Source organism: Equus quagga, chromosome 20, assembly GCF_021613505.1.
Source record: "Equus quagga isolate Etosha38 chromosome 20, UCLA_HA_Equagga_1.0, whole genome shotgun sequence".
Classification (NCBI taxonomy): Eukaryota; Metazoa; Chordata; class Mammalia; order Perissodactyla; family Equidae; genus Equus; species Equus quagga.
The window spans coordinates 1,885,942-1,912,606 of NC_060286.1; the positions used below are offsets into that span (position 1 = coordinate 1,885,942).

Below are 26,665 nucleotides of genomic sequence, written 5' to 3' on the forward strand. Positions count from 1 at the left end.
AGGAGATGGGAGGTGAGTATTTCACTCCTTTCTTGTACTTAAAGGCTTCTGCTCGGTTGGGGGGGCGGAATATATATATATATATATATATATATATACACACACACACACATATAACACATTTAAAATTCTTATTAAAGTGAAAATACAAAAACGTTCAAATATCTAATTATAATCAGAGGGGTGTAGGGGGAGGAGAAAAAGAAGGGAATGTGGGAGAACACTGACTGACTTCTATGAGAATCTTGATACGCAATGATAACCTTCCTGTATTATTAAATCCCACTAGAAAAGGCTGGCAAGGCTCGTATAAACTGCTTGTGAGACTCCTTTTGGTGCGTCGTACAGAGCCTATTTGTAAGTCCTCTAGATAGAACAAGAGCAGGAGCGGGGTTATTTCACTTTGTAGAACCCAAGATGCCGGCCCTCCCCCTGCTCCCAAATTTGCCTCGGATCTAATATGCAAGATCTCAGGATTTACATTCTGTGACGTGGATTTCGGAGTGTGCCTCCTGTCTGCGGCATCAGAAAACCTTGGACAGAGCTGGCCCCACATCTTTTTGGAATTTGCCGCAGGAAAGTGAGGACCGCTAGGACAGACGGGCCGAGAAGACGCTCGCTGGGGACCAATCCCGTAAGTCGGGGGCGGGGTGACCCGGGGCCCCGCCCCTCTGCGCAGCCAGTAGCTGCGGCGGGCGCGGGAGGGGCGGGGCGAGCCCTGTTGCCGACGTCGTGATTGGCTTGCCGGCTCGCTCTGTCCACTAGGCTACCCCGCTGTCCTGCTCCCGAGAAGCCCGGGCAAGTGAGGCTCCACAAAGTTTGTCCGCTCCGGGGCACCGTAGTTGCTTTACCCCGGCTGAGCGGCCGGGCCGGGCTGGACGGCGGAGCTCGCCTCCGTGTAGGGGTCCTTGATGGCTGCGGTGTTTCTAGTAACGCTCTACGAGTACTCGCCGCTTTTCTACATCGCGGTGGTCTTCACCTGCTTCATCGTGACCACCGGCCTGGTATTAGGATGGTAAGTGCCCCAGGGCTGCGGGCGAGGGACGGAGGGCGGACAGCCGGGGAGCGGGGTCGCGGCGAGCGGCGGGGGCTGGGGGGCTGGACGCCCGGGGCTCTCGGGAACCGGGCTGAGGGCTCCTCTGCTCCGGGAGGGGTGCGGGGTGGACGCCGCACCTGCGTCGCTGCCTCGTGTCACTGTGGCTGCGGGCGTCTGGGGTGGTGCTGGATGGAGGTGTGTTATCCAGCTTTGTTTCTAGGGGGTAAAGCAGCCGGGAAGGGCTTGGTCGGGGTGTCGGGATAGAGAGCGTGGCCTTCAGGCTTCTGTCCCGGATTGGGGCCTACTGTGTGCCCAGAGTGAGTCGGTCACCTGCGGGACGGTGCGCGGACGTGGACAGTAAACAAGGGCGATTGTTGTTCCTCTGACTGAGCTGAGCGCTTGGCCTCAGAGCTTCCAGTGTAATTTGTAACTGAACTCTGTTACCGGTTGAGAATTTAATGGTTTCTACGCACATTCCACACCTTTGGAAGTAATATTTAGTCGGTAGGATTATAAAGTTCAAAGTCATAATTTCAGAGATGGAAGAGACCTTAGAGATTAGTTACACTAAGAGGCAGAGGCAGTTTACCTTTTGGAGACAAGGAGAATGGACTGTTAGATAATCCCTGAGCAGTTCTTCTAGCCCAGAGAGTCTAAAATTTCTCTCTTGTGGAAATGCCGTTGTATCATGTTTAGAGAAGCCTTATAAATTCAGCTAGTCGAAACCATCTTACTAGTCCATCCACTGAGGAGACACACATGAGCTGGCTTTTGAAGAATGAGTATTTTGAAAAATAAATGGAGTTAAATGTGTGTACTAGAGAATCGAAGGTGTTTCCGAGAACACAAAATGAGCCGACAGGCAGAGGAGACGTGTTAGTGAATAGAACAGGCTGTGTAAAATGAGTTTAAAAATACCCTCGGATCACATATATGTGATTACCTTAAAGGAAGGACTCAAGCCCTTGTCAGTTTCTGAAAACATATGCCATCTTTAGGGACTAAATAGTTTTAACGTTTCCGCACTGCTCCCCATCCTGCCAGCCATAGGGTATAAAATTCCTTGTTTGTGGGTAGGGGAAGATTAAGACCAATCTTAACAGTTTGTTGTTCTTGATCCATCAGATTTTGTTGCCATTGTTCATTTCAACAAAGTTTGTGATTGGAATTAGGAAGTTGTTGCCCAAGTGAGAAAAACAGTCTTAACACAGGATTTTTTAATGACTATAATATTAGTGGTATTCTCTTAAATGTAATTTTCCTCTGCTGAGGAAAATAGGTAAGCAGTTGATAATTGCATTAATGACAGGGATACATTCCGAGAAAGTCATTGTTAGGTGATTTCATCGTTGTGCAAACGTTGTCAAGTGTACTTAGACCAAGCTAGATGATGTAGTTGGTGGGAGGAGGTAGGAAGGTAGGGAGAATTAAAGTGATGAGAAAGAGGCTGGGGGATAGAATGAAGAGTATGTATAGAAAGGTGGGTTTTTTTTTTTTTTTTTTCACTCCAAAGGATGAAGGAAAGAAAGAAAGTGGGGGAAGGTAGCTAGCCTCTGGCTGTCATAGGAAGGTTATATCTTGGGTCCTACCACTCCCTATTTCAGAACATAACCTCTAAAAGGCACTGGGGCAGTAATGAGCAGTGGAGATAGAAGCAGTGGGCTGATTGATTTTGAGGATCAAAGAGGAGAAGTTACTGGATTTGTTTTTTCTCTCTCGCCCTTCTTCTGCTGACCCCTAAGTCATCATTATCATTGCTAGCACTTACCTAGTGCCAAGCCCTGTTAATAACATTTACAGGTGGGGAAACAGTCACACAGAGGTTGAGTGATTGCTTAAGGACACATGGCTATTAAGGGTCTTGTTTCTGATTTTAGGAGGAAAGCCTTCAGTCTTTCATTAAGTATGATGTTACCTATACATTTTTTATTGCTACTCTTTATCAGGTTAAGTTCCTTTACATTCCTAGTTTGCTGATGATTCTTATCAGGCATAGACATTGGATGTTAGCAAGTGCTTTTTGTGCATGTATTGAGATGATCTTATGCTTTTCCTTTTTTAGTCTGTTAATAGGATGAATTACACTGAATTTTTACTGTTGTATGCCAACCTTGCACTCCTGAGATAAACCTTACTAGGTCCTGATGTATTAACCTTTTTATATGTTGTTGGATTTAAGATGCTAAAATTTTGTTAAGAATTTTTGCATCTGTGTTCCTGAGTGATATTAGTCTGTTAGTTTTCTTGTACTGTCTCTGCCCCTCCTCTGCAGACTTCAGTTACATGTATATAAACCTACCTGAAGTTGCCCCCAGCTCACTGATGTTGTCTTTATTTTTGTTCAGCCTTTTTTCCCCTCTCTGTTTCATTTTGGATGCTTTCTGTTGCTATGTCTTCGAATTTACTAATCTTTTGTTCTGCAATGGCTAATCTGCTATTAATCCCGTCCACTGTATTTTTCATCTCAAACGTATTTTCATCTTGAAAAGTAGATTTGGGTCTTTTTTATATCTTCCATTCTCTGTACAATATCCTCAATCTTTACATACCTGTTTGAAAATTTGGAGTGTAGTTATAACAATTATTTCTGATGCCCTTGTCTACTAATTCTATTATCTGTATCATTTCTGGGGTCTGTTTCTATTGATTAGTTTCTCTTCTCATTATGAGTTATATTTTCCTGCTTTTTTGCATGCCTGTTAATTCTTTATTAGATGCTGCGTTGTCAATTTCACCTTATCGGGCGCTGGATGTTTTTGTATTCATGTAAATACTCTTGAGCTTTGTTTTGGGATGCAGTTAACTTACTTGGAAACGGTTTGATCTGTTAGAGGCTTGCTTTTCAGCTTTTTCAGGGAGGACCAGAGCAGACTTATTCAATTGTTGTATAAAATTAAATTAATCTAGAGTAAAGTTTTATTCCATTTGTTAATTTTATTGGCTTTATCTTGGTGTTAGGTTTATTCATGTGTTTTGAAATTTTAATTGCCAGCTAAATTTTAGTGGGAGGGTTTTTCACCCCTCCGTTTGTTCTCACCCTTGCTGTTTAACTATTTTATAATTACATTTACCCAGATTCCTAGACCCCTCCCCCACCCTCAGTCAAGGACCAAGTCTTATAAGGACAGTTCTGCCCCATATTTATATTGGTCTAACCCAGCTCCTGGTTTCAAGTTGTGAACCTGGCTCCAGCCCTTGTCTTGAGTGGACAACCTATAAGTCTCTCTTAACTATGTGAAGGCTTTGTTACCACTACCTGCTGCCTGACTCAGAACCCATCAAACCATGGCATCAGCTTTATATTTCTTTCCCTTTTCAGATTCATAAACATTTGTCTTTGAACCCAGTTATATCTCTTTTTCCCAACATTTTATTATAAAAATTTTCAAACATACAGAAAACTTGAAAGAATTCTACAGTGAACACACATATGACCATCACTTAGGTTCTACAATCAACATTTTGCTGTAATATCTTTATTACATATCTGTAGATCCATCCGTCCTTCTATCTGTCCATCAGTACACCTTATTTCTTGATCACTTCCAAGTAAGCTGTACTCTTCACCTGTAAGTACTCAAGCATTGCATATTCTTAGCTAGAGTTCAGTATTTATTTTTGTTTATAGTTCATTTTTTCTTTTGAAGTAATATTTACGTACAGTGAAATGTACAAATTTTAAGTGTTTTCAAACACATCATCTATACAACTCAAATGTCTATCGAGATTCAGAACTTTACCATCACCAGAGAAAGTCTCCTTATGCCCTTTCCGTCAGTCTGTATTCCTACACCCCCAGAAGCAACCACTGTTCTATTTTTTATGTGTACTATAGATAAGTTTTGCCTGCTCTAGAATTTCATATTATAGAATCATATGGCATGTACTCTTTTGTGTAAGCCTTCTTTTGCACAGCATGTTGATTTTGAGATTTATCCATGTAGTTGTAGGAATAATTTATTCCTTGTCATTGCTGAGTACACTATTACTTTGTTTAAACACGTTGCAGTTTGTTTACTCATTTCAGTGGGGTCTGTTTGATTTCTCTTTTTGTTTTTTATCTGCTACGGGTTTGCAGAGAAGAGAGTACATCAAAGTTTGAACCTGACTCTGCCACCTTAACTTAAAGTCCCTTAGTTTAACTAATGTGTATTCATTTTAAGTTAATTAGTTAATTTATTTATTTTTAAGATTGGCACCTGAGCTAACATCTGTTGCCAATGTTTTTTCTTCTTCTCCTCCTCCTCCTCCTCCCCCTGCCCCTCCCCCGCCACCCTCCCCGATGCCCCGCAGTACATAGCTGTATACTCTAGCTTTAGATCCTTCTAGTTGTGCTGTGTGGTTCACTGCCTCAGCATGGCCTGATGATCAGTGCCATGTCGGCGCTCAGGACCCGAACTGGCAAAACCCCGGGCTGCCAAAGCAGAAGCGCAAACTTAACCACTCAGCCACAGGGTGGCCCCAGCTACTTTCTAATTTTATAAGGAATGGAGTTATAGTCCTTTTCATGTCACATTTTTACATGAAATTTTAAAATAGAAAATATATAAATGAAGGGCTGTTTTTGGTGCTCAAAAGTTTTGTTTCATAAATAATGGCAGATAGTCTACATATTACATGTGTATTTTTCATATCATTTAAAAATTTGATAATTCTATCATGTTTTTACTGTTAGGTACAGTTTATCTATAATCACTGTGCTCCTTTATTATCAACAATAATATTAACAATAGACCTCTTTGTTTTTAAGAGTGTATCAGGGCTGGCCCCGTGGCCGAGTGGTTGAGTTTGCGCGTTCTGCTTCGGTGGCCCAGGGTTTCACAAGTTCAGATCCTGGGCAAGGACATGGCTCATCAGGCCATGCTGAGGTGGCGTCCCACACAGCACAACCAGAGGCACTCACAACTAGAGTATACAACTATGTACTGGGGGGCTTTGGGGAGAAGGAAAAAACAAAGATTGGCAACAGATGTTAGCGCAGGTGCCAATCTTTAAAAAAAAGAAAAAGAGTATGTCACTTTACCCATCTGAACAATATACTGTACATCTTTTATTTATTTATTTTTAATTTTTTTTATTTTTCAAGGAAGATTGACCCTGAGCTAACTGCTGCCAATCCTCCTCTTTTTGCTGAGGAAAGCTGGCCCTGAGCTCACATCCATGCCCATCTTCCTCTACTTTATATGTGGGATGCATGCCACAACATGGCTTAACGATTGGTGCCATGTCCACACCCGGGATCTGAACCAGCGAACCCTGGGCCTCCAAAGTGGAACGTGCGCACTTAACTGCTGCGCCACTGGACTGGCCCATGAGCAATATATTGTAAATCTATGAAACCTCTAATCTCTCTTAATTCTAGATTAATTCTTCAATTTAATGTAAATTGAGTAACTTAATCTCTTTTTCTGATACTTATATTAAAAGGAATAACTAAGAGAAGCGTTACGTAGTTTACATATAACAAATTATGTTTTATTTTATTTTTGCCCTTCTTCAGGTTTGGTTGGGATGTTCCAGTAATTCTGAGAAATTCAGAAGAGGCCCAGTTCAACGCAAGAGTTTTCAAAAAGCAAATGAGACAAGTCAAGAATCCTTTTGGCTTAGAGATCACTAATCCGTCTTCAGCTTCAATTACAAGTTGGTGGCTATTTTCCAAAGATTTTCTCCTTTGTGTACCCCTTTCCTAGCCCTTTGATTTTCTTTCTCTATGACTTTCTCTTCATTAGGCTTAACAGACACTTACTGAGCACCTGTTTTGTTCCAGGAGCTGTACTACATATTACAGATACAAAGATTAGTAATTCACCAAGCTCGCTCCTAAAGAACTTACCAAGTAGTAAACAGAGGCACTTGGATGAGAGAAGTAAAATATCACAGGCGTTAATAAGAGAAGTCTCTTAGGACACTGCAGTGAGAAGTGTGACGATGGCATAGTATCAGTACAATTCGTGTACGGTACGGCTGCCAGCCTTCTGGAGGACAATTCTCTCTTAATCTGAAATTATGCTATTTTTGGTATAAATTATTTAGGTATAAAGTGGCATTTTGGTAGATGGTAATAGTAGATGGTAGTTGTTTGTTTCTGTACTTGGAAAAATAATTGCAAGACTATCTAGGAACCAGTAGAAAGAAAGAGAGGAAGGAAGGAGAGAAGGAAGGAAGAGTTAAGTTTGCTAAGGGGAGGCATAGTCAGGGAAATCTTCATGAAGGAAGAATGTGCTGAGTCTCTCTCACTATCTTATTTTTTTCTTTCTTCCATTTTTTTTGACTAGAGTCTTGAAAGATAAGTAGGTGTGTATCTCTTGGGATTGGGAAAAATTGTAAGTAGAAGGAGAAGTGTGAGCAAAGCCCGGGATAGAACAGAACCATATGTTAGAGAAACAATGAATAATTTGTTGTGGATGAAACATACGGTGGGACAGGTAAGAGAAGAGTCAGGAAGACTCAGGTTCTTTGCATGGGTCCTCCATAGACAATTCCTATTACCGAGACAAGGAGTACAGGAAAAACAAGTTTTGGAAAAAAGGCAGTGAATTCAGTTTCTGGACTTTGAAATGCTTTTGTGACCATTAGATAGAGATATAGAGTAGGCGGGTCTGGATACAGTTCTGAGCTCTACAAAGATTTCTGAGCAGAGACCTATTGCCTTTTACACTTGCTCACGTTTCTGACATCTTAAAAATAACCAAAACTTTCTCAACTCTTTATCTTATTCTAGCTACTGTCCTGTTTCTCCTCTTCCCTTCACAGCCAGACTGCTTAAAACCAGTTTGCATTTTCCTTCTCCTCCGAGCCTGCTTCCCTGTCACTCCTCAGAGCCGTGCACTCTGACTTTGCCTGTATCCCTCTACTGAAATGCTTTTCTCCAAGGTCACTGATGACCACGTCTGCCCTCCACCTCCAACCCCCAGCAGTCATACAATCCAGTGGACGCTTTTCAGGCCTGAGTTGGTGCTCTCTCTGCAGTATTTAACTGAGTCGACCAGTCTTTCCTTCTTGACACACTGTTCCCTTGGTTTCTGTGACCATTCTTATCTAGTCATCTTCCTGCCTCTAACTTCCAGAATCACTTGTCAAAAATCAGTGTATTTAGTCAATAGGGATTATCAACCTAAGTAATCTTGATTGACAAGGAAAACGTACAAAATTTCTTATTCTTCTTAAGCTATAAATACTATAGCATAGCTCTATAAACTGAAGGGAACTAAGGACTTTTTTCCCCTAATGGTTGATAAGGGTTTCATTCTGACATTTTTCACTTGGGAAGATCAAATTTCAAGATATGACAGAGAAAACTAACTTGTTTAGAAAACATGCCTGATTAAAATGTGGTGGTTCAGTGACCTCTGACCTCCATGGCCATGCACTGGGACCTGCTATAATATCACATCAGGCTCTTGAGCGGGACTGCCAATAGAAATACCTACCAGTCCAAAGCCATCCTTCCCGCAAGCCTGGAAACACACTGAAAAAGTAGGAACTGATACCTTGTGAGCAGACACACACAGGACACTCGTCAGCCACAAGGTGTGAGTAAATCCATCAGTCTGCCTTTTGGGCAGAAATAGTCTCAAATGAAGCCCACCCCGTAAATGTTAGCAGCAAGTGAAAAGATACCGGTAAGCAGAAGACCTCTCAGCTATGCCCAGCACACTAGGTGCTAACCAACAGTAGCATTACTGAGTACATGAACAAATTTGGGGGCCAGCCCCAGTGGCCTGGTGGTTAAGTTCAGCACATTCTGCTTTGGTGGGCCATGTTCAGTTCCCAGGCACGGACCTACACCACTCATCTGTCAGTGGCCATGCTATGGTGGTGGCTCAGATACAAAAAGAGGAAGATTGGGGCCAGATGTTAGCTCAGGGCGAATCTTCCTTGGCCAAAAAAAAAAATATTAAATATGTGAACTTAAGGCATACTTATTGAAGTATTTTAATTTTTAAAATACCAATACATATCATTATTTGTTTTCTATAGGGAAATAAGGAGAAGGATTTTGGTGGGAATTGTACTCAGCAGAATAACCTTGAAATGATGGGTGTCATTAAAGATATCTAACCAGAACATTGAAATAGTATTCTGAGCAATAATTGTGACATTTTAAGGTGTTTATTTCATTTGATGTGTAGCTAATTTAAAAATCCAGGTCTTTTTTCATCACTGTATCCAAGATGCCTTGACATAGGGGAGGGAGGGAACATCTGGAGACCTGATTTACTTGAAAATAAACCAGAGAATCAGCTTTAATCTTAGTCATTTAGTTCTGTTTATTAGGGATGGGTTGTTGAGATTTTTTTGTTGTTATGTAATGAGACTGTATTTGGATTTATGATGTTTCCATGTCCCCAATATAGAGGCTTTAGTGAAATTGAAAGTAGGTGATATTGAGCATCTTTTAAAAAAAAATTTTTTTTTGCAGTCATAATGGTAAGATTGTGAAATTTCAATTGTACATTATTCTTTGTCAGACACTATATAAGTGTGCCCTTTCACGCCTTGTGCCCACCCCCCACCCCCCTTCCCCCTGGTAACCACTAAATTGTTCTCTTTGTCCGTAAGTTTATCTTCCACATATGAGTGAAATCATACGATGTTTGTCTTTCTCTGTCTGCTTATTTCACTTAACATCATACCCTCAAGGTCCATCCATGTGGCTGTGAATGGGATGATTATGTCTTTTTAATGGCTGAGTAGTATTCCATTGTATATATATATATATATATATACACCACATCTTCTTTATCCAATCATTGGTAGATGTGCGGTTGGGTTGCTTCCACTTCTTGGCTATAGTGAATAATACTGCAATGAACATAGGGGTGCATAAGTCTCTTTGAACTGTTGATTTCAAGTTCTTTGGATAAATACCCAGTAGTGGGATGGCTGGATCATGTGATATTTCTACTTTTAACTTTTTGGGAAATCTCCATACTGTTTTCCATAGTGACTGCACCATTTTGCATTCCCACCAGCAGTGAATTTTCTCTACAACGTCTCCAACATTTGTTATTTTTTGTCTTGGTGATTATAGCCATTCTAATGTGCCTAAGATGACTTCTAAGTGTCGTTTTGATTTGCATCTCCCTGATGATTAGTGATGTTGAACATCTTTTCATGTGCCTGTTGGCCCTCTGTATACCTTCTTTGGAAAAATGTCTGTTCATAACCTCTGCCCATTTTGTGATTGGGTTGTTTGTTTTTTTGTAGTTCAGTTGTATGAGTTCTTTATGTATTATGGAGATACTGAGCCTCTTAATGTCAAGTTCGTGTGCCCGATGTGCAGTAAGCCCATCACTGAGACTTGGAGATGGAGAGAGGTTTATTTGAATTGGCCAAAACAAGAAGTCGAGAGGTTAGGTTCTCTCAAATCCACCTTAACAGGAGAGGAAGGCAGGGGGTTTATAGAGCTAAGGGGGTTGGCAGGAGGAGTTTCAGAGAAACAAAGAGGTGATCCATATTCCTTTCACTCCAGATGAGCCCTTGGGCAATCTGAGTTCAGGTGTCAGGGGCAGCTGGGGGCTGGTTATTTGGTGGTCCTTAAAGGCATTCCTTTTCTTCTGTAAAAGAAGCTCATAAATCCTTGTGACCCCTGAGTCACCCCTCAGGTTAAACACGAAAACAGCAAATTGACAAGATTAACTTCTTTTCATAATAAGGTCGAAAGGTAATCTTATTGAATATTTACAGTAACCCTCAGGTACCAGCTTCATAGCTACTCAGGATATATTAGTTGAGTTGAATTAATTTTGTTCAGGAATTCTGCTGTCCTTTTGTAAACAATTTCCTTATATTTTGGCTTATTCACCCTGATAAAAGCTCACGTTCACCCTGGTAAAAGCTGAAAGCAAAAGATTTAGGTGAAATGACTCATAGCATTTTTGGAGGAATTTACAAAGCTCTGTGTGTCCCGTACTCCCTAAACTGTTCATCCCCCAATGCTCCAGTTTTATCATCTTCATGCGTGGTCTCCTTGTATCTTCGTCCTTCTCTTGCAGGCGTTCTTCTTCAAGAAGGTATGTGGCTTTTCTGCTTCATCGTTTCTCCTTTTTTAATGGCTCAACTCATTGGACCGTAGTCCCTATTTTTTTCAGCTTTTGCAGGGCTGTCTCTTATGCTGTGTTGCATTTGGCTGTTCCGGCTAGGTTGGTGAGGGCTGTTGGGAGAACGCACACCCCTGCTGCCTCATGGACTTCGGATTCTGAATTTTCTGGTTTATGACTGCATCCTGGTTCTGTTAATGCTGTTGATCTAAGATGGCATTGTATGTGCACTGAATTTTAGAAGACTAAGAAAATAGAAGAATGGGAACTTTCTTTGCAGAAGTGGGAAAAACTAAAGGGAGAATAGTTTTGCATAGGGGCATTTGAACTGTCATCAGTATGTGCTTGTACATGTATGTACTTGTATTGTACATGTATTATACAAGTACATGTATGTACTTGATTTACAAGAACGTAAATCAGTACCTTCTCTTCTCAGTCTGTGTAATGGACAAGTTTATGAAAGATTGTGGAGAGCAGAATTTTATAGAGTCCATAGTTCTTTTTCATTAACCTATTACTTTCAGAGACATATTATGTTAGAGGCTGATTAATATCCAGATGTCAGTGGTCTCTCATGCTCTCCCCATTTACTCAAGTATACAAAGTCTGTAAACAAGGCTTTGATGCAGCTCTGAGTCTCTGGATCTCTGGTTCTTTGTACAAAGCAGATAAACTGGGTAGTTTTATATGTTCTGCAAGTTGAGGTTTTTTTTTTTAAGGCTTATCTTTCCGTTGTTCTTTTATAGTGTAAACACACATATATATAGATATCCTATCCTGGGAGATAAACAGTAGCACACTGTATATACTTTTCTCCACCTTGCTTTTTTCATTTAACGACATATTCTGGTGATCGTTCCACAGTAGTATATATGTATATGAATTATGCCTCAATTCTTTTTTAAAAACTGCATGGTACTTCATTATACAGTGTTCCATATTTTATTCATTTAATCCCCTGTTGATAGACATTTGGGTGGATTCCAGCATTTTGATATAACTAGTGCTCCGTACATACATCTTTTCACATTTTTCACATTTTTGCCAGTAATATTAAGAAATCATTTTCTGGGTCCCTTTTTTTTCTTTCTCTACAATTTTTATGTACTTTTACTATTTTTCCCTTTCCTGTCTACTTCTAACTTTTTTTTATTGCCTTATGTCATGTGCTTCTTAGGGATATAGAGAAAAGTGTGGTTTTTAAAAATATATATACATTTTTAAATTTGTGTTAATGGAGTGTTTTTCTTCAGCTGTTTAATAGCTAACTGAAAAAAATAGTAATTGAATTTTCTATTCTTGAATTAATACCTGATGCATGGACTCATAAAAAAGTTGAAATCAAATTCTGTTCCGATTACCTATGCAAAGTTGCTGCCAATTAAAAGTTTTGCTTACCTGTGATTAGAAATTTCCCTATGTCACTGCTACTATACCTGTCCAAATCTGAGACTGCATCCGTACCACTGAATGCTGAGAAGAAACGTGGAGAACTCAGTCAGCTTTTGCTATCCCGTAGAGCATCTGCTTGTGTTGGTGTATCTCCTTCCAGCACATACTTTTGATCACCTTTTGAAAAACACTTATTGTATCAGTCAGAACTCTTATTAGCAAGCGCCTGAAACAACTCCAATAAAAGGAAGTTAGGTAGCTTACAGAATTGCCAGTAGGTTTGGAGACCCAGAATCAGAGACCAAGGCTGTGCAGCTAGGAACAGTGCCCTTTTGGCCTAAGAAGTACACTGTTGCCACTGAGCACGAGATGTTGCGGCCTGCACTGCCAGCGGTATGAGACACTGGGTGTTGCTGCCCTTGAACCTAATGTTGCTGCAACTTTTTTTCACGAGGGAAAAAAATCATGTAGGTGGCACATAGTAAGTCCTGTGGAAGTGTTAAATAAATAGGTAAAACTACATAAGATAATTTGTGTATCCACTTATAATTTATTTATCCACTTAATCAGGTTTACTCCAATTGTAACAGCTTTTGTTAAGCTGACAGCAAACAGATGAATGAGGCTATCACTATTAAACCCTCCTGTTTTGAAATCCCCACTCTTTCCTCAGGATATTTTGCATATTACATGGGACATTAACTGTGTGACAAGAGGGTATATCAATGTGTATAGTAACGTTAGTAAAGCTTTTTAATATTTTTTCTACTCCAGTGATCATCTTGCGGACCCCCTGGGTTGGGTGTATCTGCTGTTGGAGACAGCTCTGCTGTTTCTTGTAGTTAGGATTATAGGCACAATTAGAGTGGTAGGTTATCAATAGTGAACTGTAGTTCAGGGTTTGTTTTTGTTTTTGATTTTGTTTTTCTGAGGAAGATTCGCCCTGAGCTCACATCTGTGTCAGTCTTCCTCTGTAAGTGGGTTGCCGCCATCGCATGGCCACCGATCAGTGGTGTGGGTCCATGCCTGGGAACTGAACCCAGGCCGCCAAAACAGAGCACGCTGAACTTAGGCCACAGGGTTGGCTCCTGTAGTTCAGTTTTTAAAATCTATGTGGGAAAAGTCTTAAGGTCACCAAAAAACCTTAAATCATTAATTTACAAGGTTAAATATATAAATAATAAGAAAGAGTTTACTGATAGTGCTTCAAAATTATATAGACATTGAGGGTTTTTTTTTTTCTTCCTGAGGAAGATTTGTCCTGAGTTAACATCTGTGCCAGTCTTCCTCTGTTTTGTGTGTGAGCCACCACCACAGCATGGCCACTGATAGACAAGCAGTGTAGGTCTACACCTGGGAACTGAAGCTAGGCTGCTGAAGCAGAGTGTGCTGAACTTAACCACTAGGCCACCGGGGTTGGCCAGACATTGAGGTGTTTTGTTTTTTTTTAAAGATTGGCAGCTCAGCTAACACCTGTTGCCAATCTTCTTTTCTTCTTCTTCCTCTTCTTCTCCCCAAAGCCCTCCAGTATGTTATTATATGTTCTAGGTGTAGGTCCTTCTGGTTGTGCTGTGTGGGACACTGCCGCAGCATGGCTTGATGAGCAGTGCTATGTCTGCACCCAGGATCCGAACCGGCAAAACCCTGGGCTACCCAGGTGGAGCACGTGAACTCAACCACTCGGCCATGGGGCCAACCCTGACAATGAGGTTTCTATGTCTCTTGTTCTAGAGACCAGTTCCTTCATTTATAGTTGCATACCCTTTAATGAGTTTCTTTAACTACTGTCAGCCTGGCCAGAATCCAAAGAGAAGCTTTTGTTACTCCTCATGTATAATTGTATTAGAAGCTGCAATAGGTAATTTTCTTCTCTTTGTCTCATTTGTTTTCTACAGATGGCATAACTTTGACAACAGATTGCCTTGAAGATAGCCTCCTTACATGCTACTGGGGCTGCAGCGTTCAGAAATTATATGAAGCTCTGCAGAAGCACTTTTATTGCTTCCGAATAAGCACGCCCCAAGCACTGGAAGATGCTCTGTACAGCGAGTATCTCCATCAAGAGCAGTACTTGTATCCTTTTAGATATTAGACCTTTTATGGAGAAAAGAAAGTATTGTAAGTTATTATTGATCACCTTTGGTATATTACTGTATTTTTGGTTATAGTGGCAATTTACCTTTACATCTTCAAAAGTATTAAAAAGGACAGCAAAGAAGAAATATATTGCGAGTTACCAAGAGATACTAAAATTGAAGACTTTGGTACAGTGCCTAGATCTCGCTATCCATTGGTAGCACTGTTGACTCTAGCTGATGAGGATAACCGAGAAATTTATGATATTGTAAGTAATTTAAAAATTCTAGAAGCATTAATTTTAAGTGATTTGGATGATGGGTCTTAATTATTTGGTGAAATAGAAAAAGTTTTATTTTAATTTCTGAGGATATACATTTGGCCTGGACACTTTATTTTTGAAAAATGAATACATGGGAAGTATACCTGTATGATTTTTATATGTGTAACAGTGCCTTCAGAGTGTAACTTATTTTTTCCGTATGAGTTGCAAGAATATGATTTTATTGAGAAAATAAAAGATATAAGTTAATTTCATTATTCCGTATTCTATCATGTTTACTACATAGAGGAAGTCTGTTGGAAAGCATGTTTATTCTTAACATTTTTAGCACTGAATAAACAAGTGTAGTTATCTAAAGTGCTCAAAATTAAGACATTATCCACTTTTTTCTTTGTGTGCTTGCGGTCGTCGTTTCCATTATAACCCCTGCTGCACCTGCATCTTATATATGTTTGGTCTCTATATTTTCAGTAATTATAGTAATAATTACTTTTCTCATTATGTGCTAATTATTTCTTTAGTCTGGTGGTTTATCCCTGTTAGGAAGTTAAAAGCATCTCAGAGATTTGAGCCCTGACAATCCTCTAAGTATGGTAAAAGCTTGTATATGAAATAAACTTTTGGTGAAATTGTATCATGGTAAGAATGCACTTATACACAATTTACTACTTTTCTAAAGTGTGTGGGTTAGTTATATTCGTTAATAAAGATATGGTAACATTTTTTATGACACTCTGTAATATGCAAAGTACATTCGCTAACGTTAACCTTGTGTGTTAAGGCAAACATCTTTCTTATACAGATTGAAACAGAGTCAGAAGAATCTCAGTCATTCAGGAAGAGATGAGCTTGACTCTGAGCCTTTGTGGTCCTTTTTGTTTTAGATGGGAATGCGCATCTCCCTGAAACAAGCCTGCACTGAGCTTTGGAAAGTGCAGACCCTTACTGGGAAATCTAGGCCCTGCTCCTGTGCACTTAAGCCTCTCTCTGTTTTAGGTTTTTAATCTTATCAAATTGAAGTTCTATTGAGCTGAAGTCAGCTTGTTTTTTCCCGAATAAAAGTCTTATCAACGGCACTATGTATCCAGAACCTAGCACAGTGCCTGGGACACCGTAGGTGCTCAATAAATTTGATAAGTGGAAAAAAAGTCATAGCCATGTTGGCGAGCCTCTGAGCTGGCAGCAGAACTCCTGGGTTGCGTGTGCATGAAGTAGTGTACAGGAGAGCTCTCTGGTGCCCTCCCTCCCTCCTCAGTTGAAGATAGGTAAGCCCTGTGAAGTTGGTGTTTCATACTTGCAGCCTCTCCGTTCTTCATCCTGCCTACCCAGGCACCGCAGCCCTTCTCTCACCGCCGTGTCGCCATCTCTTCTGAGCTCTCCTGCTTCTTTGCTTTCCTTCAAAACAAAAAGGGTCAGAACTGTGCCCTTGCTTCCAGCCCCCACTCTGGGTTCTGTCCCCTCACTGCTGGTGCTCTCTGTTGACTTGAGGTGCTCAGGGTCTTTGTCTTCTGTCTTCCTCCCTCTAGCCAGAGAGGGATTTTGTGTGTGCGGTAAATTTACATAACATAAACTTCAGCGCTGTCACCGCCTTGCAGTGTACAGTTCAGTGGCGTTGTAAACGGGAAAACGTGCTCTCAGGCCCTGAGCCGCCAGAAGTGAAGACTGCCTGTCTCCAGTGTAGCCGTGCAGGCTTGTTCCCACGGAGGGCCTGGGTGCGGGGCCCTCGGGGGAGCAGTCATGTCCTCCTTTACTTTGAATACTTCTCCCTGCCTGGCTCTTCGTTTGTGTCAGGGTTTGGTTTTGTTTTGTTTTTAATTTATTTACTTATTTTATTGAAGTATAATTGATAGATAGCATTATGTTAGTTTCAGGTGTACAACATAATGATTCAATATTTGTATATGTTGCAAAAGGATCACCACAATAAGTCTAGTCAACATCCATCACCACATAGTTACAAAATTTTTTTTTCTTGTGATAAGGACTTTTAAGATCTCCTCTCTCAGCAGCTTTCAAATATGCAGTACGTTATTACTGCCTACAGTCGCCGTGCTGTACCTTACATCCCCAGGACTTAGTTATTTTACAGCGGGGTCTGTGTCTTTTATTCTTCTTATCGGCAGACTCCCTCCCTATTTTCCTGTTAATCCTGGCTTCTCCATCTCTTCTCTCTCAGATTGGGCCTAATATTGGAACTAAAACGTATTTATTAGTATATTTTGTATTAATGTTCTCTGGTCTTAATTTTAGAAGCAAACTGAGCATTTCATAATTCTTTTTCATATGTGGTTTTCCAATATTTTATCTTGGGGTCAGAAATGCTGAATCTAAAAATTAAACTCTCCCATTCCTATTGTAACAGTAAAAATTACATTTATATAGTGCAATTAGGACCCAGTTTGTTATTTTAGTTAGATAAGGGAAGGCAGGGATTATTGTTCCAAGATTTTGACTTTAAAAATTTTTTCACTTTTATTTAATTACATTAGTTTATTTTCTGTATTATTCAAATAATATGTTTATGGCAGGTAGTAAAATTAGAAAATGTAGACAAGCCAAAGGGAAAAAAGTATAATCACCTATATTCTATCATACAAAGATAACCACTATGAATATTTGTGTCTTTCCAGACGTTTGTATATGTAATTTTTTTTTTTTTTTGTAAGGAAGATTGGCCCTGAGCTAACATCTGTTGCCAGTCTTCCTCTTTTTGCTTGAGGAAGATTGTTGCTGAGCTAACATCTGTGCCAATCTTCCTCTATTTTACACTGCCACAGTGTGGCTTGATGAGCAGTGCTAGGTCTGCGCCCGGGATCCGAACCTACAAACCCTGGGCTCACTAAAAAGAATGCACAAACTTAACCGCTATGCCACTGGGCCGGCTCCTATATATGTAATTTTTAAACAAAAATGGGATCAAATCATACATACTGTTTTGTGCCCTGCTTTCATTTGATAGTATATTTTAAAGATCTTTTCCATATCAACTATGAATCTACAACTACATATATATTTATAACTAGCATGATAGTAGCTTCAGAGGCTTTTAATATTAAATCAGATGACAGGGTTGTGAGTATGAGGTGATAACATTGCTGTTTCTTGCCAGTCCTATCATTTTGATTTAGTATTAAAAGCCTCTAAAGCCATTACCAAATTAATAAATCTTTATAAAGCTGTAAAGAATATTGTATGTTTACAACCATAGTAGGTTTTGTTTTTTAACTTGGACATGATTTCAAAAACTTGCGAAGATAAAAAAGCGAAAGAACACTCATATACCGTTTACCCAGATCTCCTATTGTTAATTGTTAACATTTGCATCATCATTTGCCCATATATGTATGTGTGTCACATATATATATATATTTTTTTTAATGAATGATTTGAGAGTAAATTGTATACACAATGATTCTTTATCCCTGCATACTTCAGTGTGTATTTCCTAATAGGGATGTTCTAAGCACAGTATAGTTATCCACATTGTAAATCCAGCATTGAGGTAATATTGTATCTAGTCTATCACCTCTCATGGTGTTCTTACAACTTTTCCCTCTGGTACAGACCAGTCTGGAGTCAGATACTGTATTTGTCATGTCTCTTTAGCCTCCTTTAATCTGGAACATTTCACAGCTTTCCTTTGTCCTTCATGGTGTCAGCATTTTTGCAGAACGCAGTTGCATACTCGTTGTAGAGTAGAATGTTCCTTTGTTTTGTCTGTCGCACGGCTGTCAGGATGAGGTTGGAGCTCTGCACTGTCAGCCCATGTGTGCGCAGGTGGTGATGTGGGCTTTTCAGGGCATCGCCTCTCCAGGCGTGTGGGAGTCTCTTCCCTCATTGGTGATGTCAGTTGTGATCTCTCAGTCAAGATTCTGTCTAGTTTCTTCACTCTTCCTTTTTTTCCGTCCCTTGCAAATAATAAGCAGTCTCTGGGAAGGCACTTGAAGATCACGCAGATATCCCACTCTTTATCAAAAACTCCTATCCACTGATGATTCTTACCAGATTTATCTTTACTGTGATGGTTACAAAATGATTATTTTTCCAACTCCAGCCCTCCAGTCAGCCCTCAGCATTCTGCTAGAGGTAAGAGACCTCCCTTTTATTTCTTAGTTTATTTATTGTTATCCATAAAGCCTTAGGAATTCCTTTTTTTCCCCAGTGGTTTATAATTCATTACTGAATTTAATTATTTTTGCTCAAACTGCCCTCTCCCTACTTCCCGCCCAAGACTGAGAGTTTGTTGGCAAATACCGTGTCCATAAATTACTTGGATTAGTTCTCCCAAAAGTCCGAAAACTATCTAAAGAAACGTACTCATATGTCACTCGCTTCCGTATCTCCTCCCCTGGTTCTTACACACCCCAGTCCTTAGAGATAACCAGGTTCATTGTTTCTCATTTATACTTCTTATGTTTCTTATTGTAATGATAAGAAGATGCAGATATTGATAGATAGAGATACATAGATTTATAAGTGCTTATATTTATATCATATATATATTCTTTGTATATATAATATATATATTTTTTCTTGTTTTCTCTCTTTCTTACATAAAAGGTAGCACACTATACATGTTCTTGCTTTTTTCACTCTATAACATCTCCTGGAAATCCCTCCGAATTCGCCCTGGAGCTCCTCCTCACTTTTCCAGCCGCACAGCGCTCCATTGTGTGTAGGGTGCGGGCACCATGGTTAGTCAGCCAGTCTCCTGTGGTTGGAGATTCAGGGAGTTTCCAGTATTCTCCAATAACAAATAATCTTTCGCTGAATAATCTGTGCGTATGTATTTTAGTATTGTTGAGGTTGTGTGGTTGAAGGGTAGATGCATGTCCTTCTGTTACATATTGCCAAATTCCCCTCCACTGGGCTGGCGCCTTTGGGGTTGTGCCTTTTGTTTTTTTAACACATTTCCACCAGCAATATATGAGAGTGACCTACTTCTCCATAGAGTGTGTTGACAAGCTTTTGAGTTTTTGTTAATCTGGTAAATGAGAAATGCTATCTCAGTGAAGTTTTAATTTGCACTTAGCATATTCTGAGTGAAATTAAACATCTTTTAATATTGCCAAGGACCATGTTTTTATCTTTTTGTGAATTGTCTGTTCATGTCTTTTGCCCATTTTTCTACAGGACTTTTGTCACTTTTTCTTAAATTTGTAAATGTTCTTCATAAATTAAGAATATTACCCCATAGCCTGTGATATACATGGTGAACTTTTTTTTTTTTAACGATTTTATTTTTCCTTCTTCTCCCCAAAGCCCCCTGGGGACTTTTTATCCCCCACAGTTGTGTATTTTTAGTTGTGGGTCCTTCTAGTTGTGGCATGTGGGACGCTGCCCCAGCACAGCCTGATGAGCGGTGCCATGTCCACGCCCAGGATCCGAACCGGTGAAACCCTGGGCCGCTGAAGCAGAGCGCACGAACCTAACCACACGGCCATGGGGCCGGCCCCCATGGTGAACTTTTTATTCAGTTGTCATATGTCTTTTGACTTTGCCTATGGTGCTTTTTGTCATGCAAGTTTTAAATTTTTTGTAGTCACATTTGTCAAATTTGTCTACCTCTGGGTTTGAGTAATAGTTAGAAAGTCTTTCCCTACACTGACACTAAAAAGGAATTCACATGTTTTCTGCTAGTACTTATGTAGTTTTACTTTTTTACAATTAGATCTCTTGTGCTTTGGAGTTTATTCTTATGTATGTTATGAGGAATACATCTAATTTTATATTTTTCCAAATAGCTGTCTTTTTGTCCCAATAGTTTCTATTATTAAAAAGTCTCCTTTGCCCATTGATTTGAAATGCCATCTTTGTCATATTTGGGTCTGTTTCTAGACTGTTTATTCTGTTCCATCCATCTGTTCATGTTCCAGTACCACATTGTTTTAACTTTAGAGGCTTTGTAATACATTTTAATATCTAACTCATCTTTTTTTTTAGGCAGATTGTCCCTGAGCTAACATCTGTTGTCAATCTTCCTCTTTCTCTCTTTGTTTTTTTTGCTCCTCAAAGCCTCACTACCTAGTCTGGTTCTTGTATGTGGGATGCCGTCACAGCATGGCTTGATGAGCCATGCGTAGGTCCGCACCCAGGATCCAAACTGGTGAACCCCAGGCCACCAAAGTGGAGCACACAAACCTAACCACTCAGCCACAGAGCCTGCCCCTGTGTGTTAATATCTGACTACGCTTAGTCCCCCTCATGGGTTTCTTTTCACTATTTTCCTAGCTATTATTATGTGTTATTTTTCCATATGAGAATTGTAGAGTCAACTCATAGCTCTGTAAAAAAGCTCATTAGTATTTTTGTTGGGATCATATTAAATTTGTAAATTTGAGTATAATTAAAATAATTCTGGCAAAAACCTATCAGTAACTGGTTCCTCTTTAGTGACTATGATTTTAAAAAAATTAGTGTAACTTTTCCAATGTATCAACCTCTTCTTTTCATTTAAGCATTTTTCACATATCTATGAAATAATATAAGGAAGTTAAGTACTGACCAGTGTTCAATTTTTATTTTAGATTTCCATGGTGTCAGTAATTCATATTCCTGATAAGACTTATAAACTTTCCTGTAGAATATTATATCAGTATTTACTCCTGGCTCAAGGTCAATTTCATGATCTTAAGGTAAGTTGTACCCTATAGTCTTATCTCTGTCCCTTTTGTTTTAAGAGTTTTGAAGAATGAACATTTGTAAAGAGAGAATAGTAGTTTTCAGTTAGTTATCATATAAGTTAGCTATTATTTGCCATTGGATTTGCTAGCTCATAAATTTTGAGCAGCTCTTATGACCCCCGATTTAAGAGTAATTGTCATTAAACTTGTTTCTTTGATTTTCAGCAACTTTTCATGTCTGCAAATAATAATTCCGCTCCCTCCAGTAATTCCTCTCCGGAAGACAAAAGTGCAGACCGAAGTCTGTTGGAAAAGGCTGGACTGTCTGAAGGCGAGCTGGAGCCTCCTGAGGAGAGCAGCAGGGACTGTGTCGTGTGCCAGAACGGGGCTGTGAACTGGGTGCTGCTGCCGTGTCGGCACGCGTGCCTGTGCGACGGCTGCGTCAGGCACTTCCAGCAGTGCCCCATGTGCAGGCAGCTTGTTCAGGAATCCTTTGCACTTGGTAGTCAAAAGGAGCAAGATAAAGACAAACTGAAAACTCTTTGAGGATGTCGTTACATCCTCAAGTTGAGAAGTACACTTTCCACTGAAGATGCAGAAATTTGTGTTCTTGGAATTCATCATAACATGGAATCTACAGTGTTGACCATCAACAAAAATTCTATTTTAACTTCCTGTTTGTATGGATGGTGGCAATTAATTATTTCTTCTTGTTCAGTATGGTGAATACTGGAATACTATCTGTGTTAATACATAAAATTCATTCAACTCTTGAGAAGAGTGTAAACGTTTAGCCTTTTATCAGCTAGAGGGTTTTGTATAAGGTTGATTAGAAAAATTCTGAAAAGCAATCCATCAAAAATTTCTGAGGAGGTAAAAGTCTTAAGATTTCTGAATGTTTTCCTTAGATGTAATCTGGAGTGCAGTTGAGAAAAAACTGAATTCTTCTTAAAGTAATTGTATGTTCCTCACTTTACAAAGGAGTTGAAAAGGGCTTCTAATTTTAAATCCTTTCCTGAAATATCAGTTTTTATAAATATCCATCTATTTGGCTTCTAATTTTCCTTATAATCATAGTCACATAAACTCATCTTAATTTTTAAATATAGCTTATTAAATCATAAATGCAAGAAACAATTCTTGACTGCTCTCAGTTTATCATAGATTAAAATGATACTCATTTATAGGAAGCAGATATATAAAACATGGATAATAAAATTTCTTGGATAATTAAATTTATTGTCAGCTGTGATTAGATGACCAGCATGGGACCTACCAGGGGAAATTTGTGAGACTCTCGAGGCCTTCCCTCACGTTTCCTCCTGCACGGTGGATCCATCCAACACTGGAGGGGTTTTGGAACCAGAAAAATCGTTGAAAGAAACCACCTTTTTTCTAGTGTGTTTTTATTCCGGATAAACCCATGTCCTTCCGAGTGTAACCTACCTTGTTATCTCTTGTGACATCCTCATAAGAGTGGAGGAAGCTGATAGGAAAAAGCCCCATCCCCAACTCTTTCCAAGGTGACTGAGAAGAAAGTGAATCTGAACTTCCTGTGTCTTCAGTGGAATTACCTTCAACTCACCAAGAAACTAGATCACAGTAAATAAACTATGACATCCAGGGAGATTTTCAAGCCTTTTTTGTCCTGTTTATATTAAGAATGATGCCTTGTCCTTGTATCAGTGTTTTCACGTAATACCATTTCATTCCAATCAAATATAGCACTCTGAAAAAGACATTACCTATTTTTCATTTTATAAACCAAATCAAACTTCCATCTGCATTTAACAGCTATGTAATAAATATCTTGTAGGGGCAGATACCTTTTGGGAGTCTGGGTTACAAAGAATCAGGCAGGGCTCCTGAACTCATAGTATCCATGCCAGAAGCACATGCTCACCTCAGAAATTCCTAAGGCCGTGTGCTGACCCTGCCACAGGAAGTGGGGCATTCACAGCTCCCGTGCCTGCTGCGTCAGCCAGCAGTTCTCTGGGAAACCCCCCCTGTGGTGTCAGTGTGGGAGATGCTCAGATCATTTCCCCGGTCCTAGTCCACCTGCTTCCCTTTACAGAGTTTGCACCTAAACTGCCCTAGACACATAGTTGCTTTCTCATCTGAGATACATTCCACCTGCAGTCTTACTCCATTTTCCGTAGCTTTTTATTGCAGTAAAAGGTTCATAACATAAAATTCAGCATTTAACCATTCTTTAGTGTACAATTCAGTGATATTAAGTACATTCACATTGTTCTGTTATTGTACCATCACCAGTATTCAGCTTCAGAACTTGCCATCATCCCAGAATGAAACTCTACCCATCAAACGCTGACACCCCATCCCCTCCCTGCAGCCCTGGTACCCACCCTTCTGCTTTCTGTGTCTGTGAATATGACTACTCTAGGTACTTCATATATGTGGAATCAACAATATTTGCTGGCTTATTTCACTATGTTTTAAAGGTTCATCTGTTTTGTAGCATGCATCAGAATTTTCTTCCTTTTTAAGGCTGAATGATACTCCATTTTATGTATGTACCACATTTTGTTTATCCATTCAACCATCATTTTTCATAACTCTTAAAGATGATTTGTCCTGCTGTGAAAGTAATTCTTTCCTGCCCTCAGGGGTAATAATATGAGGAATTTGGTAGGTAATCAAGTAAAAACAAGTACACTGACTCCTGGAGGCTTATGTCAGAATTTGCTGACAGCAGTGAATAAGTGACATTTTGTGAGAAAGTCTATAAAAGCATTTTATTTGAATAGATTATTGGATAAAATATTTGGTTTATATAGGTTAGTTGCTGCTTTCCAAAACTCCCAATCAGGGCTCCATTAAGCAGACTTGACAGGTGACTAGCCATCTCCTCCTGTGATGCTTTCTTCCCAACTTGGTGCCTGTGAGAGTTCTTAAGGTCTAAAGCAGCTCTGGGGGAGGAACTTAAAAACGGTTACTTAGAGACTCAACATAAGTCATTGAATTATCTCCCATGGGGCTATCGTATTTTTGGTGTCTTTCCATTGATTGTGGAGTGAAGAGCTCTGTCTTGGCTTGTGGGAATTTGAAGCATCAGCATGGACAAGCTGGGGTTTGGGCAGGGTAGGAGGACCCTGTACTCTCACTCAGTCCTGCCTCAGACAGGTCCTAGCCCTCTGAATAATTCCTCAACTCCATTTCCCAGATTTTGAACACTGAATCCCCCTCTCGCTCTCTCCATCTCTCTCTCTATATATATTTTCCTCTTGAATCTTTTCTTCCTTGTCATCATGATTTCTAGTTCCTGGGTCCTTGAGTGTATTGAATAATTCATTAACTTCCCCCTGGGTTCCCTGCTCAACTATTTCAAATGTGTGTTTGTCTTATCTTGCTTTCTTGACCTCTCCACTCTACCTGCCCCCACCAACCCACAAACTTGGCTTAACTTTATGTCTTTACTGCTGTTGCCACAGAAGGTCAAGTGGCCTAACCAATTCAGGGAGTTCACCTCCAAGCCATGTTGTTTAGTTGCGTACAGGCCTTCACTGCTGGTCAACAATCCTTTTATTTTTTCTCCTAGTGGACGCCATAGCAAACTCCCGGTAGCTGTTTCTCTTCCACTCTTCTCAATTCTGTTCCCCACCACTGCTGCGTCACTTTAGCAAAGAACCTTCGAGAGCAGTATGATGTGGTATGGAGGTTAAGATGATAGATGCTGAAATCAGATGTCTTGGGTTTTTACCCCAGCTCTGCCACTTGTCCTTTGGACAAATTACTTAACCCCACTCTGCTTCACTTTCTTCATTTATAAAAATGGTGATAATAGAACCTCTACCTATGGGCAGTTGAGAGGATTACACCAGTTAATAGGTGTGAAGTGCTTAGACCTGGGCATAGCACATAGCCCTATGTGTGACAGGTATTACTACTTTGTTTAGTTATTCAAAGCCTGTAGGCATTCTTTTATTTCTTCCCCCAAAGAGGAGGTGTATTATATCTACTTTTGAGGCCAACACTGTACTAGTGTTCTTGATCTAATCTCTGCTCCCTGAACTCATTTGATTATTCATTCGATAATTAATTATTGAGTGCCAAAGACATTACAGATTATTTGGGCATGAGGATATAGCAGTGAAAAAAATAGGCAAAACCCCTTGTCCCCCGTGGAGCTTAGATTCTAGAGAGAGACTGACAAATTGGTAGGAAAATATATCAGGTGGAGGTCAGTGCTCTGAAGAAAATCAAGGCTGGGATGAGTGAGTAGGGGATAGGAAGGACGGGAGCAGGGTTACTGCTTCAGACACGATGGGCAGGGAAGGGCTCATCGGGAATTTTAGTAGAGACCTGAAGGAGGCCAGGAAGTGAGTCGTGTGAATCTCTGGGCAAAGAGGCCCTAACAACTACAAGGCTGAGAGTTGCAATGTACTGAGAAGGGAATGACTGGAAAACCAGTAGGTTTGGAGGAAAAGAGCAATTTTGCTTTTGTTTGGTTTTAAATGCCAGTTGGAAATCCAAGTAGGAATGTCAAATTAACAGGTGAATTTAGTACTCTGAAGTTCAGGGGAGAGGTTGGGCTGAAGATAGAAATTTGGGGGTCATTATCGTGGTATTTAAAGGCATGAGTCTGCATGAGATGGCCAAGGGGGAGAGCACAAGAATGGAAGTGGCCCACGGACTCAGTGGGTTCTCCAACGTTCAGGGAGGTTAGGGAGGAACCAGTAGACTGAGAAGGAGCAGACGGTGAGGTAGGAGGAAACTGGAAGAGTGGTCTTCACAAACCATTCCCACACCACCATTTTATTATGCTCACAGATTCCGGGGTCAGGTGTTGGGACAGGACACAGCAGGCATGGATGGGCCTGCCTGGGGCCTTAATTGGGAAGATTCACATGACTTGGGCTGACTCAAAATGAGCTGAGGGGCTTCTTCACTCACGTATTTGGTGCCTGGGCTGTGATGACTCGAAAGCTGGGCTGAACCAGGACAACATGTGGCTTCTCCATGTGGCTTGGACTCTGTCACAGCCTCGTGGTCTCACGTAGTCAGATTTCATAAATGAGGGCTCTGGATTCCAAGAGCGGTGTTCCTAGAGAACAAGGGAAAAGCTGCATGCCTTTTTTGTTTTGTCTTTTTCTCTTTAATAGCTTAATGGAGATATAGTCTACATACTATATAATTCCCCCACTAAAAATGTACTGTTAAATAGTATTCATGTACCCAGAGTTTTTCA

General features: G+C 40.2%; 1 protein-coding gene across 2 annotated transcripts; it reads left to right on the forward strand.

Annotated features, from left to right (window-relative positions):
- The first annotated feature begins 508 nt into the window (after positions 1–508).
- On the forward strand, positions 509–23,079 carry CGRRF1 (cell growth regulator with ring finger domain 1). 2 transcript variants are annotated; one of them, XM_046647845.1, is made up of 7 exons: positions 513–634; positions 766–1,015; positions 6,537–6,676; positions 14,370–14,547; positions 14,671–14,818; positions 21,361–21,468; positions 21,682–23,079. In XM_046647845.1, the coding sequence occupies exons 2-7, from the start codon at positions 912–914 to the stop codon at positions 22,000–22,002; spliced, it is 999 nt and encodes a 332-aa protein (XP_046503801.1). In that variant the 5' UTR covers positions 513–634; positions 766–911; the 3' UTR covers positions 22,003–23,079. The 2 variants fall into 2 exon arrangements, with proteins under 2 accessions (XP_046503802.1, XP_046503801.1); XM_046647846.1 differs by lacking the exon at positions 21,361–21,468 and having other exon boundaries at positions 509–634.
- The last annotated feature ends 3,586 nt before the right edge of the window (positions 23,080–26,665 follow it).

Coding starts and splice junctions, on each gene's coding strand:
- CGRRF1 (XM_046647845.1), top strand. CDS start 912: ATGGCTGCGGTGTTTCTAGTAACGCTCTACGAGTACTCGCCGCTTTTC. Junction 1,016..6,536: donor ACCGGCCTGGTATTAGGATG/GTAAGTGCCCCA, acceptor GCCCTTCTTCAG/GTTTGGTTGGGATGTTCCAG. Junction 21,469..21,681: donor GTCAATTTCATGATCTTAAG/GTAAGTTGTACC, acceptor TTTGATTTTCAG/CAACTTTTCATGTCTGCAAA.